The sequence below is a fragment of the Acanthopagrus latus genome, chromosome 11 (assembly GCF_904848185.1).
Source record: "Acanthopagrus latus isolate v.2019 chromosome 11, fAcaLat1.1, whole genome shotgun sequence".
Classification (NCBI taxonomy): Eukaryota; Metazoa; Chordata; class Actinopteri; order Spariformes; family Sparidae; genus Acanthopagrus; species Acanthopagrus latus.
The window spans coordinates 4616661-4637760 of record NC_051049.1 but is presented as its reverse complement, the minus strand read 5'-3'; the positions used below and the strand labels follow the sequence as shown (position 1 = coordinate 4637760).

The 21100-nt window shown below is 42.5% G+C and overlaps 1 protein-coding gene and 1 long non-coding RNA gene across 2 annotated transcripts; one reads left to right on the top strand and one right to left on the bottom strand.

The window, feature by feature from the left end:
- The first annotated feature begins 2952 nt into the window (after positions 1-2952).
- lmo4b (LIM domain only 4b) lies at positions 2953-14823 on the top strand. The gene is made up of 5 exons (XM_037114235.1): positions 2953-3616; positions 5286-5526; positions 10113-10209; positions 11429-11584; positions 13818-14823. Exons 2-5 carry the CDS (start codon positions 5291-5293, stop codon positions 13824-13826), a joined length of 498 nt encoding a protein of 165 aa, XP_036970130.1. The 5' UTR covers positions 2953-3616; positions 5286-5290; the 3' UTR covers positions 13827-14823.
- On the bottom strand, positions 14730-19564 carry LOC119028356. The gene is made up of 2 exons (XR_005077689.1): positions 19523-19564; positions 14730-15374 (listed from the first exon to the last, which is right to left on the bottom strand). It is a non-coding gene; the product is annotated as an uncharacterized LOC119028356 (long non-coding RNA).
- Positions 19565-21100: the final 1536 nt, after the last annotated feature.

The window sequence follows — 21100 nt, the reverse complement described above, 5'->3', positions numbered from 1 at the left end:
AATGTGAAGAAATATCAGATACCTATGTACTTTTGTTGCAAATTCTATATACGTTAGCATGCTAACCAGCTAGCCCGTAGCCAGTTTGTACCTGAACAGCTGATCGTCCGATAGGGAACCACACCAACACTGCTAATACGACCGCTAGCTGCACGGTTGACCAAGCTTACTAGCCAAATGCAGCTAAAGTTAGCAGCAGTTAACGGCTACTACGGTGATATGCTACCCCTCCCTGTTTGTTTGGAGTGTGAATTGGATGGGTTGTCAATTCTCAAATGTTGGTTTCCGCTCCTCTAATATCAGTGCGGACTGGCAGTGTAGGAGCATGTTATGATGATTTGATTAATAGCATGAAGTTGTGACCAGACTGTGAGCTTCCATGCTTCTCTGTCTCCATCAGATCAGTGGCAAAATGGCATGGCGATAATACCAGGAATGCTACGGTAATGCGAGAGAAAGCTCCACAAACGTCCAGTCATGTCTGCATGTATAAATAACTTTTATGACTACTGATGGCGTATGAAGGTTTGACGGGTTGTTCATAGGTTTCATGAGGGGAGATTTCAACTGAGCACCCCTTGTAACTCTGTTTGAAAGAGGGACAGAGTGCACTCAAAAATGGGGGTAGGGGGTAAAAATGTGGAAATGGGACTGAACCTTACGTGAGGCAAGTGGGTGAATAAATGTGTTTTCCAACATGTCGAAATATTCCTAATGTGTTTTTGGGTAAGTAGCCAGTTACTTAGAAGATTCCATTTGGAGATCTGTCCGAGTCTGCCATCCTCCGTTCAGTCAGTCTCTATCTGGAGATAATCTGAACTCTTATCTTCCCTCATCAGTCGGCTCAGCTGAACTGAATATCATTCTCTCCAACAGACACACACACACACACAGAGTAAAGTGTGTGCGATTCTATATCACAAACAGCAGCCGGTAAACAATCCAGCGTGATCCCGTGAAACGAGTGTGAGAGAAAGTTAGAGTGACCTGTGTTTTTGTTTAGACAGAGGATTGCCCCGCGGTGTGCAAACTGGCAGATTGAAAACCGGTCTCTTTGTGGCTCAATGTCACGTTAATGGAAAATAACAGCGAGTGAATCCCAATCTGAAGTTAACCACCGTGTTTGAATGTGGCTCTCTTGCTTTTCTCCCACAGGACAAGCGGATTCATTATGAAGCACCATGGTCTCCTTTTCATCTCGGTGAGATCACCCCTGTGGGGAGTATCAACACTCGGAGCCACATCTGACGCTCTCTTGTCCCCCTGTTTAAACATTGAAACAGTGTTCTGCCATATTGTTGTGTGCTGCTCTTTTATTTGTTTTTTTTTTTCATCTGGTCTGCTTCATAATGCAGCTGCTTGGAAACTGCCACAGGACTGAGGGATCTCAGCGGAGCAAGGAGATGATCAATTTCTGAGGGAACACCGCCTCCCCCTCATCTCCAAAAGCCTCCCACCCCACCACCACCACCCCCTCACAGCTCCCTGACCCCTCCACCTCCTCCTCCTCACTTCAACTAGCCATAATTATTTTGCAAAAGAGCTTCAGAAAAAGGAACACGCAGAGTAATTTCTCTTGCCCAGTTATGAAAAGCTCATTAAAATAGGCCTGGAACAAACAAAGCTTTTCCTGTGAGGCCCCTTTTCAAATTCACTCCATAATTTCCCACTGTTTTAATCATTTATATCAATTAATCATTCCTTGGTGGAAAAGATATTCTTTGCAATCTTCTGCGGTTTTTTGTTCTGGTGAGTGAGAGGCTTGATGAGGGTGTCAGGAGAATGTGCCTCAAACCAAGGTGGAGTAGCACTGGGCTCTGCCAAAGGGGAAATCAGCTTGATGCAGCACAATCTCCTCGGAGCTGCGAGAATAATTAAACAATTAAAGTCAAGAAAAAGATCATCTTTATACATCTGATGTCTTTCTAATGAAGCCGGGGGCATCTTATAATGAAGCTGTTTTGTCATGTAAAACCACTCAACCCGGTGAATTTCAAACAACTTTTTTTTTTCTACGAGGCAACTTTTCTCCAATGGCGACGCTACTTTTTTGTTTTGTTTTGAAGACGTCATTTGTTTTTCCACAGAGGTTCGCTTCTCTCTCTCTCTCTCTCTCTCTCCGTCTCTCTCTGTCTTTTGGGGTTGGAAGCTGAACATGAGCGAGGAGGAACTCCCTTCTCCGTCAGCGTCCTGTCAGAAAACATGTCAGCACCACCTTGTTTTTTTAATAAAAGGTGTTGCAATCGCTTCGCAGATTTATCATGTCAAAAGAATCTTTTTTTTTTTTTTTTAAAAAACCTGTGCGGCTGAATGAATGAATGACTGAATCATAGGATCTCAGCCAAATCCAGGTCTTGCAGATTAGCCTTAATAGGTGTTGAAACCAATGACCTGAGGCTTAATGAGGTCGTAAACGACAGCAGGGCCCTCCGCTGCGATTACTCTCGGTGACAGACGATGGCGCCACTACGCAGCTATTAGGCCGTGATATTTCTCCAGAGGCTGGAGTCACCCTCGGTAAACTAAGCAGTTATTGAATGTCAACTAATTAAAAAACTCAGACGTGAGGTGAATCCTGCGCACCTGATGTGTCGCAGCGGGCTTAGTTTAGAAAGACCCAAAAAACAAAAAAAAAAAATGGAGACCTTGTCAGTTTTATTATGATGACATCACAGCAAATTAAAGATTATAAACACTATTTATTATTAATCAAAGAGGGCACAGGTGTATGTAAGTGTCTCGTGGTGTAAACTCTACCTGTGTGCATCAGCAGCTCGCACCTCCATCCTTCCTTCCTCCCTTCCTTCCCCTTTCTGCGTGTCCCTCAGTCCAAACCTCGCCTGCCTCTGATTGGCCGGATTTGTTCTCCCTGCTAAATGGAATGCGCGCCGATTGGCTGCGGCGGCGCTGTCGTCACGCGGCTAAAAGGGGTTTTTACTGGAGGTTTCTTCCTGTCAGCGACACATGTAGAGCGAGCGGGACCAGAGAGAGACCGAGAGAGAGAGAGAGAGAAACCAGACCGGAGGACGGTCAATTATAGCCTCTCTGCCAAGCCTCGTTATTTCGTCTGCTCCTTCTCCCTCCTTCATTTTTTTTTCTACTTCTTCTTCTGCGAAAAAACAACACGCACTTCTTCTTCTTCTTCTTCTCGGTTTCTGAAGGAACACTACAGCGAGAAGCACGCCTCTTTTTTTTTTTCTCCTTTATTATTTTTTTTTTTGTGGCAATGGACTCCTCTTGTTCGGGCGACAAAACGAGCAGCGAAGCAGCGGCAGTCAAACGGGAACCGTCCAGTGGAAATACTATCTGATAACTCCATTTGCTCTCGCTGCCTTGTTTTTGTTTTTTTTGTTGTTTTTTTCTTTCTTCCGTCCGTCCGCCCGCCGGGGGTGTTGAAAACAAACCAACCCGAGCTCGCAGAGGGGTTCGAGCCGTTGGAGAGAGGAGGCCGACCGCGCGCGATAGTGTGTCCGCATTTCACCTGTACTTTTCCCCGGGACTGTTGCAGCTCTCCCCCCCTCCTCCACCTCCACCTCCTCCACCTCTTCACCTGTTTACGTTCCTGCGCCTCCACTCGTTAACTTTACAGCCATTACACTCAAGAGAGACAAACGAGGTGGGTATCTTCTTCTTCTTCTTCTTCTAAAAAAAATTTGTTTATCTGTTTGCGTTTTGAAAAACAGCAGCTACGTCGCTTCTAATTGTGTCTGCCTGGTGTGTGTTTGTGCTGTTATGAATGATATTTGATCGTCTTGCGACATTAATCATCCTCCTCTTCCTCTCTCACACACACACACTCACGCATTAACACCAGTGTGATGCTGCGTTTCTCTCTCATTTTCCATTTAAAAAAGGACCTTTTTTTTTTATATATATATATGTGTGTGTATAAATATATAGCACATGGCTGCCTGATACGTTTTTCCCCCCCTCTTCTCTTCTATTTCCATGACTTGGTCTCTGCGCCCAAATTGCCTGCCCGTGTAATTACTTGAGTTAGCCCATTTAAGTTAAAAGCCACCCTCCTCCTCCTCCTCCTCCTCCTCCTCCTGTCCCCTCCATCCCTCAGAGGGTAAAAAAAAAAAAAGAGAGGGAGAAAGAAAGAAAAAGAAGAAGAAACTCCTCTCTGAATGAAACTTGACGATGGTCCGTCTTGTTTATCCAGGGAGTCACTTTCAGGTCGGCCCCCTTTTTTGATTCATCTCCTTTTAGATTTAATCAGCACTGAGGTACTGCTGTGGTTTGTCCCTAAGAGCCATCGCTAATGGGCTTACTGAATGCTTTTCTGTGTGCACCCCCCCTCCTCCTCCTCCTCCTCCTCCTCCTCCTCCTCCCCAACTCTAATTAGCCTACCTGCCTTTCAACAAAGATCTGGCTTTATCCCTGTAGTCTAGCCTGACCAAATTGGTAGAGGATTACATTTGAAAAGAACCCACGTTTAATTTTTGTGGGGTGCAAAAAAAAAAAACCAAAACCCCTGCCTGCCTGCATCGCATGAGATTACAACACTTAGCATCATTACAGCAGCTCTCGTGTCCAGTGCGTCCTATCAGAAGCTGGTAAATATTGGTTTCTCGAGTTGCGAGGGGGGGGGGGGGGGGCAGGATCGAATTCGCGGCTCGGGTCAAAGGCCAAGCAAGCATCAAGTGTTGGTAAACACAAGGACCAGCGAGCCAAACCTGCCTCACATGTCGGTTTGGAACCGGGGGGCTTTTTTTTTTTTTCATACAGTATTCCTTTGTGTTTGGGCAATAATCACCACCTTCCAGCTATTCAAGCTGCAGTGGAGAAATTGCGGTGCTGAAGTGTTGTGCTATTTAGATTTTTCTTACTCAGGACAGCTCAACAAAAGCCCCCGTGCTGCATAATTGTTCTCCTTCTGGCCGCCAGTGTTATCAGTTAACAGACATTTCATCATGAGAGGTCCAAAGAAGCAACAGCACGGGGATGAGAGGGAGATCAAGGGCAGATTAGTTCGCTAAATGACTCGTAGCTCTCTTGTAAGACTCAGAACTGTTCCCTTTACGAGATCAGCTATTATGCTTCGGTGCCATTTGCATTCAAAGACCACGCTGATGCAACAACATGCTCAAGGGGCTGGGATTTTAAACTGGATAGAAATTCACTCGTGTCGTGTGGCGTTCATGGCCTCATTGCTGTGTATGGATCTAGCGTAGCCCCTTTGACCTCCGACAGGTCCTGAACTGGTTGTGTACTACAAACAGCGACCTTGTGGGTGTGACAGCCACCGTCTCTCCTGTGTGTGTGTGTGTGTTTTCTTTTAGGGACAATGGTGAATCCTGGAGGCAGCAGCCAGCCACCACCGGTGGGCACAGGTTCTCTGTCCTGGAAGCGGTGTGCAGGCTGCGGGGGCAAAATCGCAGACCGTTTCCTCCTTTACACCATGGACAGCTACTGGCACAGCCGATGCCTCAAGTGTTCCTGCTGCCAGGCCCAGCTGGGCGAAATCGGCACGTCGTGCTACACAAAAAGCGGCATGATCCTGTGCAGAAACGACTACATCAGGTGAGGAGAAGAGTTTGTAATGCATTCATCCGGTATTTGGATTTATCAGCGTTGTTGTGAACGAAATGTAACAGCAAGTCAGATATTTTTATTTCACATCTTGCATGGATGTTTAAAGAAAAGAAAGAAAACTTTACTTCTGAAAAAAAGTCCTGGAATAGATTAAGAAAGCGCAGTGAATCAAGTTAGAAACTGACATAAACAAGGCTTTAAAACTCAATTAACAGAGATCTTTGCTGGTCATGCAAAGATCAGCAGAATTGGGTGTATTTCTGCTGAACATGTGTCTCAAATTGTACTAACATCATCAGCGTTCATTAAAGTCTCCTGGTTGAAGTCTCCCTGGTCTACCCTGAAGGAGGTCAAACAGGCTGGCATGTTGTCAGAGCACAAAGCAAAAAAAAAGAGAGTTGTTCTGCAGGCCATCTGCATGTCTGTCCTGTTGGCTGCTCATGGTCGACTGAAGGACACAAAATTGGTCTTGTAAGATTTGTGCTTCCTCAGCGAGGCACATGTAGAGCGTGTTCTTATCTGGTTCTGTGTAACATTAAAGAAAAAGCACCATTTAATTAGAGAAGAGAGCCCTTTTTAAATATTCTAGTCGGTGTGAAAGACACCCAACCAGAGCTCATTGATGACACTCTCATTCTGGTAATGTGGAGCAGTCTGATGTGACGGCGCCGGGTGCAGTTTACCGAAAGTTCAACTACGTTCTTGAATCGGTAGAACCGTCTTGACTTTAGCTCCTGTTAATTGACATCAGATCACTTTTCTATCTACGGAAGACATGATTTCGAGGTTCTTAAAATACACGTCAGTTCATGTATCAAAGCTCTGGGTACGGTTTATTTTTATTTTTGCATTAATACATCTAAAAAGATGGAGCTGCTCTGCAGTCAACAACCTGCACGACATGCAACACTGCTGTTGAATCTGCACAGATAATTCAGAATGTAAAGTGTGCCTGTGCGCTCTCACACCCACCTCATGAAGAGGATGAGGAAGTCAATGGGGTACTTCATTCATAATGGGACTATAACGTAATTAAAATTGGAAGTGGGGGGGGGATACACCTTTCCACTTGTAATGAGAGCATGCTTGGTGGAAGAGCTAAAATGCATATTATGGAACCATGAGATCTCTGTAGAGATAAAGATAGGAGCGGGGGAGAAAAAAAAAAAAAAAAAACATCTGACAGTGAGTCTACACAATTAAATGCTTTAATTATAGTCCCCCTCCATTTCCTTTAGTCCTGATGGGTTTTATCTAATGAGATCTGGTCCCTGGCTTGTATCCGCTCCCAATGACGTGTCCGAAATGAATGAGAGCCACACTGCAAACAAAACATTTAATTAACCAAATTGGCTTTTGAGAGAGAGCAAGAGAGAAAGACAGATAGAGAAGAGGGATTATTGCGAAGGCCATTTGCCCCCCCTGCCCCCCCCCCCATCTTAAAGGGCCAGACTCATTTTTGTAATAGACTGCTAAACTGCCCGTGCGACATACATTTTAAGCCGTTTGCTTCCAAACTCATATTAATACGGCGTGATATGAAAACGCTCATCTTGATGGATCAGGAGTCGAAACGCATCACATCACAGCTATAATGGGCTGTGTGCCTGGCCTGGGATGATACCCATCTCCCATCAATCAACTAGGAAATATTCACAAACATCACAGGACAGGCACCATCCCTGTTTTTCCACGCGGCGCTGCCACCGAAGCAAAAAAAAAAAAAAAAAAGCTTTTAATGTCAAAACTTTGAGCCAAAGTTTGCGTTTGCTGTGGGGGGATCATGTTGTTTTAAGCTGGAGGTGATATTATTTCTGCGGGCTGCTAGTAGAGGGAGAATTAATTTACTTGTGGCTGCCGGATTCAGCGAGAATGCTGTCCCCTTAATTGAATAAGCCTAGGTAATTAAATGGCACTTTTCCAATAGAACGTGTGAGGTAAATCTAATAGTTGGTTATTTAATATCACTTTGAAGTCTGCCCACTCAAGCACTATGACAGCACAAGAGAATGTGAACTATTAGGCCGGGGAAAAAACCGGGATCTCAGAAATTAATTAAATCGCATGCAATTTAGGGGAAACGTTTATCTTGATTTGTCATAACAGAATTAATTCAAGGCCTTCAATTCACTTGGGGCCAGATCTGTTACTCTGAATTAACCAAGTGTAATTTGGCTGATCCCCCACCACCACCACCACCACCACTCTCCACCCCTGCACACACACACACACACACCTCACCATCCCCCCTCCTCCCAAAACACATGCACACACACAACACGGATCCACGCACGCCCTCTCCCTCATCCTCGCAATCTCCCCACCCCACCCCACCCCTCGCCCCGGCCCCTCCACCCCTTTTCTCTAATGCAGCTCTTGCCATTATGCAAAGCCCCGCTTCAGTATCAATATGGCCTAGTGCTTTTAAGGTGCTTTGGCTGCTGATGTAGAGAGGCATTTTTAATGGACTGTGTTGCAGAAATCATTGTTGTGGGGTAATTTTACCCTACTCAAAGGCCTTGGTGAATGAGGTCTGCATTTACCAGACAGCCCAGCGGCAAGCCATGCTATATTTCACCTGGCAGTCAGTGCTGAAATGAAATCCAATAGTCATTGCCTATATAGACAACAGACAGCTGCAAATGTGTTTTTCCCCTTTTATTATTTAATTTAATCAGACAGGTTGGTCGTAGCAAAGTCACATCCACTGGGGGAGGAAAACAGATAAATCAAGATAAAACCATCCTCCAGAAACAAGTCCCGACCACTGATTTATTTAGGAGGGGAGAAAAGCTGGAACCAGATGTGTCATTGCAATTAAAGAGTCCCTTGGCCTTAATTATACTGACCTGGGGTGTCGACTTCACCTCAGCGCTGTAGGTCACTGGCAGAGGAGGCCATTAGAGCCCAAGTTCAAACCGATATAGCAACTTAATTGAGCACCTAAAGGCTCCGGCTCCTTAAATCAAATACTATCAAGAGCTATCCTCTGGTAAAATAATTAACCTGCTATGAGTTGCACACTGTGGTTGAAACATAAAAGGCTGCGGTGAAAAACGTTTTTTTTTTGTTTCGACACCTCTCAAAAAGCTTGGCCACGGAGAGAAACTCCTCGAGGAAAGAATTCATCACGAACACACAGGGAACACGTTTTCAAATCTGAGCAAAGTTAGAATATTTTAGATCGAGGCGCCTTTGATATGCAGAAACATCTTTGCAGTTTTCGCTTCTCCACACATAGCACGAGCATAAGCGTCTTAAAGCGGAGGCCTATATGTTCGTCTCCCCACTATCATGTTTGTCCCAGTGAAAGCAGAGAATTGGCAGTGTTGTGACGACAGTCTCCAGTTAATTAGTTTCTGAAATTGAGTTTTGATGGAGCCTTTCCAAATGATGCCAAGACAAAATTTGCTTCTGCCTAGGCTGTCTTATTGAAAGCCATTTCTGTGTCCCTTTGCAAAGAGCTCCGGCTTGTTTGTTCGTCAATACATCTAACAACTGCTTGGGTTATGCTCGGGATGGTAGAGGCATTTATTCCCCCTCGCTCCATCTCAGCATGAATTTGTTCAATACTTTTCATGAATTGTCCTCAAGAATGTCAGAGCATGTAAAAAATGTCAGTCTTAACAACAACATACTGTGTTTTTGGTTTTTTTTTTGGTTTTTTCCCCGCTAATTTCTTTTTAAGCCAAACAACTTTATCTGATGCACGCACACCAATGTTAACCACTCCCCCCTATCCCTTTCTTTTTCCATCCCTCTCTCCCCTTCTCTGCGGAGCATGTCAGATGCCGTGGTCTTATTTGATTGCTTAGGAAAAGTGCAGTGATAGAGCAAACACCCGGTGAGATATGATGACAAATGGGTCCAGATCCCAGTAAATTACTTTCTGCTCAAATCGAAATTTCATTCAGTTTGCTGCTCACCGAGATGAAGTAATCTAAATTGTGGACTCAGAAGGAAGATAGAAGGGAAGCTGGAGCAAGCATTTCATTATCAAGAGGCAGACGGAAAGAGAGGGAGGGGAGAGCGAGTGAGAGAAGGTTAGGGACGAAAGAGATGAGCAGAAGCAAATCTAAAGTGTTGACACCATGATTGAAAAGGTTAACCCATGCACATTATATATCAACCCGAGTAGCTACGGGTTTCTAATGGAAACACGGCACTGACAGAGCATTCACAGGAGTCCTAATGGCAAAAGCACTATGTCTCCGCCTGGATGTACAATCAAATCCTCTTAGGTCCTGATTGCTTATGTTCCAGGTTATTATTAGGGTTGAAAAAAAATGTGCACCAGAAGTAATATGCAGTTTCAGTGCTGGATGCTCGTGCAGAGCAGAGTGCTGGAGGAGTCATTTCTCTGTCGATATTGTGATTTTATTTTTTTTATTTTTTCTCTATTCTGTTTCTCCCCTCCCGCATGTTTTCTCTTCAAGTTAGAAATGGAATAGTGAACTTGGCCCGTTCAGTCACACGACTCGACGGACAACAATGAAGATGTCACAGTTGCCACAGTTACACATGGTTCCATAGTAACACTTCCACTCATCTTCCTCTTTGTTTTGTCCTCGCAGATTATTTGGAAACAGCGGAGCTTGCAGCGCCTGTGGTCAGTCCATTCCAGCCAGTGAACTGGTGATGAGGGCGCAGGGCAACGTGTACCATCTCAAGGTAAACTCAAGTTTAAAGAAGCTTTCAACCGGGTCACTTTAGGAATGCTACACACACTGAAGACCATAGCCCTGTAATTTATAGTGCTGAATTAGTTGACGCGCTGCTGCATACGATGGCACTTCCCAGGAAACAAAAAGGTTGTATTGACTTGAATCGATCACACGATGATTGAATAGCTTGTTTGGTGTTTCATGCGGTCGGTGAACTGCTGAAAAGTTTCGCCGCTCTAGAATCTAAAGAGAGCAGCTCAATAAAGCAATAAACCATTTTTAAATAGAAATGTCAGAGTTCGCTGCTTCGGCTTCTCCATTGTGAGAAATTTCTTTGTCTTATGTGACACTGAATGAAATATCTCTCTCATTTCATAACATCAGCATCAGTGATGGAATGTAACTAAATAGATTTACTCAATTACTCTACCTAAATATCGTTGAAGGCATTTGTACTTGAATATTTTCCATTGTCTGCTACATAATCTTGAACTCCACTACAGTTTCAGAGGCAGACGTTGTACTTTTGAGTCCACTAAAGTTATTAAGTGACTAGCTACTTTACAAATCGCATATTACACCAAAATCAAAGTAGTTCTTTTTAAAATTAATTGATTTTATCGGTAATCTGAAAAAAAATACAAAATTGGTTGACCAGTTGTATAAATTGTGTTATTGTGTATAAATTATTTAGCTGGACAAGTAATCAAGATATGAAATATTCAGATGACGAAAGGAGCAAAATAAAATGTTACAAGACAGAATTACTGTATAATAAAGTCTTTAGTCCTGCAGAGGCGTGTTTGCACGTTGACAAGAAAATTGTTCTTTTTTTGGAGGAAAGAAAATTATGATTCCCCGTAATCTTGAATCATATCAGGACCTGACAAAATAGTCGCATTATCACTTTTTGATTATATCACACAGTTATAATATCTTTACCTTTACTTGAATATGACTTTTGTGAACTTTCTATAATATTTTTCATGATTTTCAGTCAGTTTAGAGACCAAACAATCAATCAGATACTCAAGAAAAGCCCTGAATTGCTGTGAATGAGTTGTATCTGTACTTCCCACCCTCAACAACCACTCACACTTGTTGTTTGTGCTGCGTTCACGAGCGTGTGTTGAGCTCCGAGATGTTATTACATAATAGGATCTAGCGCTGCCCAGTGGTCCTGGAAGGCCTGGTTGTGATCGGTTGTCCTTTCTGCCCTCCTGCAGTGTTTCACATGTTCCACCTGCCGGAACCGGCTCGTCCCCGGGGATCGGTTCCACTACATCAACGGCAGCCTGTTCTGCGAACACGACAGACCCACAGCACTCATCAACGGCCATTTGAGTTCACTGCAGACGAACCCGCTACTGCCCGATCAGAAGGTAAGCACCCCCCGCCTTCTCTCTGCACCAGGGAGACATGACGAGGGCTCTGTGATGGTGGAGAGTGCTCCGCAGTTTCTTTGTGGTCTCATTTCAAAGTCTTACAAGGGGCAGAAGGCTGATGACTTCAAAGTAAAGTAGAAGTCAGTAAAAGCTTGTCATCACTCAGCTGGAGTCATTAGCAGGAAAAGAAAAACATCTGTAATTTTCACGGCAACATTTTTCACTCTGTTTATATTGATGTCGTCGATTCAACTCCACTGCAAGGCATGCAGTGGATATTAAATCTTGCAGAGCAGAGATGAATTTTATTTTTAGACAGCCAATGGATTTTTCCATCATTCTTGGTGTTGGAGGACACGCACTCAGAAAAATCTGTATTAACCGTCAGCACAAAACATGTGAAAATGATTTTTTTGTGCTGCTGTCCTCGCACTCGGTTTGTTACGGGCAGATACATATTTGACTCATCTTGAATTTATTTGCTGTCCCGAGCCAGACTTCCAATTGTGCTGAAAAACGACCCTCGCTGCCATTAATACCCTGTGTTTAAACCGGCATTTGAGTACTGTATCAACAAGACCGGGATCACCTGGGCTAAGTTATTACTCCAAGGCCAAAAATATGTATCCAGGGCCCGAGGTTGAACACAGACGGCAAGCTGCAGCAGCCAGTATATCATGAAAGCTGTCATCATGGTTTTTCCCTGATTTGATCTTGATGCCTCCAGTGAAAGCAAAACAGAAGGCCTAATCATATACGAAGGATAACTTCATTCTTCAGGATAGCTTCATTCTGCCCGCAGGAGATATAATCATTTTTGCCTCACAACAAGGAGCTTTATTGATACCTTGTCTGCACACACAGCACACACAGAGATATGGGAGGTGTTTGGAGTGTGTCAGACTCTGACTGAAAGAGGAATTATATTGTTGGGAGCATGCATTTCACCTTGAGTGGTTTTGTGAGTAGAGGAGAGGTAGAACTCCATTAGGCCCCCTCCTCCCTCCCTCCCTGCCTCCCTCCCTCCACGTCACAGGCCTTTTAAGGGCTTGTCACTTCTACAAATCAGCTCTTAGAGCTCTTAGAGCTCCTCACATTTAAATTGAAAGCCGTTGCATTATCTAGCTTAATTTTAAATGTCTGTTTAAGTCCTTACTCCCACCCTCAATGTCTCTTGCAGCATGGCTGGTGTAGTAAATATGAGGCCTCATTGCTTATTTATGCGCTAACATCAATTGTAGTGAAAACTGCTGAATTATTGATGCTAAAATGCAATCTGAATATTGGCCCTGGTGCTTTAATTATAGCAGAGAGAATTATTAAATAAACAGAGACGCATCCCTCAGTGGGAACAGTCTCGGGATGCTTTTGTTATCTCCGTGAGTGAAATAAGGAGAATTATCGTGCTGCTGAAGCACTTTATCACTCCAGCATTCTCGTTGCTTTTGCTCAAACAGAATTTGAGTGAATAACACAGACGTACAGGAGGATAACACCTCTCAGAATCAATATACCTCGTGTATCCTCAGCAGCACAACATGGGCTGAATGTAGAAACGGAGTGCGGGAGGATGAAGCAGTCACTGCTCACGCGGAAACATGGGGGTTATCTGGCGACCATTGTTTTGATTATGTGCGATTCCGCCGTGACATAATTGGTGTTGTTCGTGGCGCAGGACATTTGATGCTCCGTTATTAAGCTTTCTTCCCAGCTTCTTCCTAATCTCTTTGTTCAGAACAGACAAATTACCTCTCTCATACAGAGCTGCTTTGACCCAGGGGAGTGAGACCCTCCCAGCGTCAGTCACTTTAATTAGCCCCCAAGTAGGAGTTTGCAATTACTAATAGACTGAAGCCCTCCTAGTGATTTGAGGGATGAAGGGAAAAGTAAATCACCCTTAGAATCATAAAACCTCAAAAAAAAGGCAAAGAAGAAAAGAGCATTTTTCTGTTTCATCGGACTGAACACCTCCTGCAGTTATGTCGGAGCGCGGTTATAATTATACCAAAGAGAATCGCTTCGTGGATGCACTTTTAAGTTAATGCAAAGTAAATGGGACACCAGATGGTTTTCAAAGCCTGGCTGATCAATAAATTAAAACACCAGAGCTGCAGGAAAAAGTTGATGTGTCAGGGTGAAACATTTATGGCATTATGTGAAGTGATAATGACGGGCGCACAGTTTCTTAAAATGCTTTTTTTTTTTTTTCCCCTTCCTTCTCACTATTCAGGTGTGTTAGGCAGGAGCCGCACAGGAAGCAGGATGTGTGCCTTCATTTTAGCCCTTACTCATTGTCACCCGAGACAGCGTGGATCAGCAGCACCCCGGCCTTTTTAGCTGTGCTCCCAGGCCCTTTGCCCCACAGGAATCCTCCAGCCCATCTCACCAAGTAACCTGACTTTTTATTTCTGCAACCCCATGCCCAACACACTCAGCCTTCAGCCGCGGCTTTTTTCCCCAAATACGGGCGGATACTTGCACTTAACGCACCTGAATCAGGACGCTGAGGACTCCATGACCTTGGATTAAGTAAAAAAAAAAAAAAAAGAAAAGAAAAGAGAAAGAGACCGGTCAAAATCCAAGGGGACTCTTGAGGAAGAGAAAATTAAATAACACACACACGAGAGGATGTTGTGACTGAAGAGAGGGAAAAAAGACTATTGAGGTTAAAGAGGTGCAGACTTTTTAACTCTGCATATTTGTTTAAAAGACATTTGGGGGGAAAACCGGGAACTTTTCATTTTTTCCTCTATTCCTTTTCTATCGTCATTTCCCAGCAACATGGTGTTTCCACTTTCTATATTTTAAGTGTTGTCAAAAGGGGAATGTGTTTTGTTTTTTTTTTCCTTTTTTCTTTTGGTGGTATATACATATATATATTAAAAAAAGGGGGTTTTAAAAAAACTGTGGCTTTTTGTGGAAAAACAAATCATGAACACTCTCTTGGTGTATTTGTAAAACTACCATGTATGTACAGTATGCATGTAAATGTTGTTGTCCAGGCGTGGCTACAGTACATCTGAACCCTCCGCACTCAGCTCCAGTCCTCCCTCGTCCCCCTTCCAAAAACCCTGAACCCATGGAAAACCTGAAGAAAATGTGCTCATAGTCAGTAATGTAGAGATCATCACCAACATATAAATGCTGAACGAAAGAGAAATTTATTTGTGATATTTTCCGAGACATTTGCTCCAGTATGGTGTATTTAATTAATAAAAATATTGAAGATTTAAAAAGACTCCTTAAATTCATTGTAGAGTCGCTCATTTTCTTTTTTTTTTTCTTTTTTTTTTTAAACCAATGAAGCATTCCAGGAGCGTCTTTATGTCTGAATTACAGAATTATAACCGTCTCTCACTCGCAAAGTGCCCAAGAATTTATCTTTCATGCAAAAAGAAAAAAGATATTTCAACTCGTCTGTCCTTCCATTGAAGACCCCGCCGCGCTGCCATTCAGTCTCCAGCCATGCAATCATCAAGGCGTATGATGAGCGTCTAACTGAAAATGGATAAACATGTATCCTCTCTTTTCTGTTCAAATGACCGTTTGCTATTCATCACTCTAATACCTGACAGAAATGGAGGAAAATGTCCCTTTGAAGATTCAATTACTGCAGAGAGGGAGAGAGGTGTCTCTCTTTGGCAGGCACAAATTGAATGGGCTATTTGCAGAACAAATTGGTGTTTGAAGTCCTTGCAAGACCTAATAGGTCTGAAGGAGGAACCCGGTAATGGCTGATGCGCTTATCTTCGTGGAGCCTGGGCCCCTCGCGAGCCGCCCGCCGTCCCTGAAACAATGCAGCATTACGGGATGAGACTTCATGCAAAAATCAGCTCAAACAGAGTAAAGAGTTAACAGACTGTTGCGTTTTTAGAATGAAGTAAAAATGCTGTGAAAATCTTCCAAAGCCAGATGAAACCGTGTTGAATGCCAAATATAACTCTCGTTCTAGTGGTTCCTAAATGGTGAAACACGAGTCCTGAAGTATTTTCACGGGCTGTAAGTGTTGGAGGAACTTCTGTCTTGATTGTTTTGAGTGGGTTACTTTGAATCAACATACAGTAGGTCCTCATTTTTATCTGAACGGTGTAAACCAGACAGGATATTCTGAAAATCACAGGTGTAAATAATAAAATCAGTCCTAGACATGGGCACAAAACCTCAGAGTTCAAGAGCAGCAGTTCTCAAAGTCAAGTTAAAGCAAAATTTTTTTCTCACAGATCTTACAAAACAGGGGTCCATGATTTGGGCTCCTGATATGATGAAGTTTGAGATCTTCTGTTCTCGAGGATGCATACATACATATAAATAAAAAAGAAAGTATGTTAGAATATAATTTCCTCTGACAAGTTGTAGTCACTTCAGAGCTTTTTCTAACTCGCACTGGAATAACATTTCAAGATCATGTTTGGACAAGTATGTCCTCGCTGTAGCAGTATGATAATAGGCTGACGCTGTAACTGATCCAATATAACTGCTAAAAAATTAGATCTCAGTCCAAGATAAGATGACACACACAGATATCCGACCCGACTCACAGGTGTTACAGGTGATACAAAGTTAAAGTTTACCTATAAATAGGTTCAGTTATTATCCAATCATCCCAATGTCGATGGAAAGATGGTTGAAGTCCACAAAACGTTTTCTGGAGCTTCACAGCAAAACAGCGAACGCAACATCTCAGCAACAGCTGAAGAAGCTGGAAACTTGTTTTAAAACCAAAATATAAACTGGCTCCATGCAGCTTTTCCACCGTAATGCCAGAAGCACAGAGATCCCAAAACAGATGATTTTCTAGAAGCCTTTTGATTTGGAAATCTTCGCTTTAGCCGCTAAGCTGAATACGTAAGCGTGCACTCCTGATGTGTGGGTACACAATCTCAACCGCGTGTCACACGTTCGAATAACATCTTTTCAAGTCAGTGTTGTCATGGCTATTCAGGAGACTTTTCATTTTTGGGTGAATTTACCCTTTAAGGTCTGCAAAAACAAGAGTGTAAGCTGTAATGCTAACTATTCAAATTTAGCAAATTAAAATTGGTGCATTTTTTTCAAAATTACAAAAGTACAACACATGACAAATATTGCTAACATTTTATAACAAGTTATAACAAGTTAATACATGTTAAATAAAAAATATAGTTAATTAATCATGAGGTAATAGTTATTTAACAATGATGTTTATGCTTTAAAATCCATTTATTTAGCAATTGTGTGTTGTAAAGTTGCAACTGATGGTTACAATATTTTGCAAATGTCGATAAATATTGTGAAGTTCATCTATAAACATTATTATAAAAGTAGAACTGATGTTTATAATTGATAATAAATGGTTTATGAAGCGTTTCATAGTTTAACAGTGAAATAACTTATAATTAACTATAAATAAACCATTTATTAATAATACTTTCTATGAAGTGTCACCAAGATTTTGTCTCACTTTCTCACAAAACTGATCACAAACATTCGCGTCGTCACACTGAACTTCAGACCTTCACTCAGCCAAAGCACAAAAGCAATATGTTCGGATTTACCCCCCCAAAAAAAGAAGTCAAACAATCTCGAGGGATAATTCTGCTTTTTCACGTGACATTTAAATGGAGCTTTGGCTGGAGGTTGGCTGAACCACTTAAACCTGGAATTTGGGCGGAACAGCTACGTAAACATCAGAATGCAGTCAGCATTAATACTCGGATGGCTGCAGAACGCTCCACAAGCATCATCCTCATTTAGCTTAACTGCTGCATTTGATTTAAGGGTCTTTTAGGATGATTGGGAGAATGAATTACGAAACATGCCACGCCGATGTGTTTTTCTTTTTTTTGGGGGGGGGAGGTGATAACCAGAGAGGCAGATCACGCGCTCCCACTTTCACCTGCTTATTAAAACGACTCCCCGGCCAAAGAAGCCTTTGACTATCACATTTGATCCTTTAAGTTGATTTTGGGTTTGATTTTTTTTTTTTTTTTGCTTTTAACTGACCTCAGTAATCCACATCACAACAACACTATTCCGTGCTACGCTGACGTTGGCCCTTTCCATTATGAAATCCGCTTGCTTCCATTAAGCTGTTTACACACACACACACTCACACTCGTGCACACACACACACATAAGCTGCACACATGATGCACACACACACACATTTCATACATCATCAACTTATTGAACATGTCAAATAGCTCAGTTCTAGATTTTATATATATATATATATATATATATTGGGGAAAAAAACCATTCACACATAATCCATATGTGAGAATTTGCTTTGATGTGGCGGAGCAGAGTGAGGGCTAATGGATCTCACCCACAACAATGGAGCACACTTAAATGGCATGTCTGCCTGAGGGAAATCACTTCGCCTCAACTCCGGCTCCTTCCCCTGCTCTCGCTGGGGGAGTCTGCTGATGCACCGCAACTGGATTACTTATGATTAGTCACCTTGTATTTATTTGTAATTAGTTTACGTCTTCATTCCGCCGCCAGTTTTTTTGATCATCATTAATCTCGGTGTGATTGGGAGATTTTTTTTTATTTTTCTTTAACGGAAGAGCAGATGTTTGTGGAGGAGCTTTGTTCAGGAACTGGCTCTCTCTCGCTCTCTTTTCGTATCCGAAACAATATACGTAACACCTTCCAGATGCTTCGCGAGAATAACTTCAACACATTTTATAGATTTATTTATTGAGGAGAAGTACAGAGTTTATGACCCTGGGAGGAGGCAGGGTGCATAACACAAACCACAGCCTCTACTGGAAATCAAGCCGTTATGTTATTTAGAACATTATCCTGCTTTTTGATCGGAGGCTCCATCCACTTAAAAAACAGTTTATGTACAAAAACAAATGTCACAGCGGAGCAGCGGCCTGGCTTCACAAATGATGCACCACTCTTATTTATGTTAAAGGGATATTCCGGTGTAAATTTAATCCAACTTTAATTCCGACTGCCAGTTTACGTAGTTTTAGAAACCTCAGAAAACACTGCACAATAACAATACACTGCAGCAAGAAACCGCCATCAAAAAGCCACAAATAATGCTCAGAACAGCACCAAACGTCAGCAACAGCACAAATAGGGTCGCAGCACATAGTTCAAGGCATCAAACATCAGCTAGCTACACACAACACAGCTCGTTGTGGGGAAGCTCTGACGAGTCGATTACCGAGTGCAGTAGAGTTCTGCAGCTCAAGGACGAAAATGTATGATTATTACTCCATGGAAATGCAGTCAAAGTTCGTATGTGTCTTGCCTACCAGTTTATAACAGTTATTATCAAGAGCTGACGGGAAAGAACGGAACTGAGCATTTCTAACTGCACTCGGTATTCAACTAGCAGGGACTTCCTCACAACAGGAAGCTGCTGCAGGAGAGTGGTGAGCTGTGTTCACTTTTCAATAGAAATCCGGCAAAGCTAGCAGACGTATGATGCCTCAAACTCTATTTGTGCTGTTGCTGAAGTTTGGTGCTGTTCTGAGCATTATTTGTGGCTTTTTGATGGCAGTTTCTTGTTGGAAGTGAATACTGCAGTGTATTGTTGTCGTGCGGTCTTTTCTGAGGCTGCTAAAACTACGTAAACTAGCGGTCGGCAAACTTGATCTCTCGGGGGGAATACACTGGAATATCCCTTTAACCACGATGTCCACCACTGGAGATGTTTCACGTCTCTGTTGAGCAGTTCCTGAATGTTTTTCAGGACAACCTGGGACATTTTCTCGCCCTGTTTGTCGAGACAGAACCAGCAGTTCTCACAGAGACCTCGGGACCGCTACAGCATGTGTGTTTGTGGCGACTGAAACAGGAAGCGTCTTCAAGCTAAAACACTGTTTGTCGAAACCAAACATGCATTTTTTTTGTGCTCGAACCCAAAAACTTTGTGAAGAGAGAACAAAAGCAGCTTTGTTTAAGGTGAACTTTTGCAGAATATCTACTTACTATTGTCCACCAGCAGCACCAGCAGCACCAGCAGCACCAGCACCACGCTGACAGACCTCCACAGGGACAGGTGTGTGAGCTGCAGGTTGATTGGAAGTGGACCAAACCACTCTGAGGCATATGGGGGGGGGGATGTTTAAAAACCACAGCCTCCATTGGTAATCAAGCCGTTATGTTATTTAGTACATTAAATAATGATTACTGTAGTAGTCTGTAGTGTTTTTTCATTGCTTATTTTCAGATACTTTCAAATGATGTGTTTTCACTGATAAAGGTTATTGACTGGGACAAATCTCTCTTTTTCCTGGAGAGGGGGGGTCCAAAACCTCCCTGTGCCCCCCACATGATTTCTGCCATTGTGTGCATTGTGCAGACTGTACACTGGTACAGAAGGAAAGAAGCCTCGCGACTGTGCTGAAAACTTTTATTTTGGTAAATGTTGCAGAAAAACAACAAAAAACAAGATTTTTATTTGATGGCCAGTTTTGATTGAGAAGACCGGGGCGTACTGTATAATTTGTGCGAATGATTTGTAACAAATGACAACATAATGTTTGGGCTTGAGGTTTGAGGGAAGAAAGATCAATATTCAAGACTCTTCAGCAACATTTGGAGCGCACACACACACACACACACACACACAAAACATAAAAACATAAAAAGGTAATTTAAAGTTAAAGGACTGCTGAGTGTGACTTGTGTAAAAAAAAGATTTTAAGACGCAACTTTATAGAACCAGTTGGCGTCCGACTTGAGGAACATAGTTTCAGGCTGAATTTCAAAGTTTGTCATTCAAGCAAAAAAAAAAAAAAGAAAATGCAGCTGAAATGAAACTGTTTATTCAGGTCCAGGTTAAAGAAAAGAAGAAAAGAAATGAATAACTAACAGTAAATTAAAATCTAATGGAACTTTCTGCAACAACACATTTAAGACTAAATATACAAAAAAATCAAAACGTGCTGTTGTTTATTTTAAAGGTTTGTTGAATTTCAAATTGTGTGAGCTTAAACATCTCAAAAGCTTAAAAGTATTATTCTACGTTACCTGGTAATATTGAGGTAATCATCTGTAAAGTGAGAGCTACAATAGTTTGAGTATGAACACAACGAGGCTGTGAAGGCGGACGAGTGGGTCGATGAGTTTCCGCGCTCGGCGGCGTGATGACATTTAATTTCCCCCGACAACCTCTGTAGCCTCGTAGCCACATGTTAGCTCCCACCTCTTTTTTTTTTTTTTCTTAGCGATGTCATTTCTTCATGTGGTAGAGCAAAACTTTGCCAAAAAACCTTTGAGTTCAAGGCGTGGGAACAAGAGTGCAGCAAGTATTGAGACTCATCGACAGGAAGTGTTGTGATGTGGGAAATAAACAGACTTTTAAGGCCTTTAAAATGTCTTAAAGCAAAAAAAAAAACTGACTTTGCTGAACTTTTCTTAGCTCTGATTCACCAGAACCATGACTTATTACCACGCTGCAGCCTCACAGGACGTTCGAGTGCGATCATGTTTTCTACCGTGTCGAAAATAAATACACGCTACATCAATCCTGTCTTTCTTAAATAGAACTTCCTCCGTACCGTC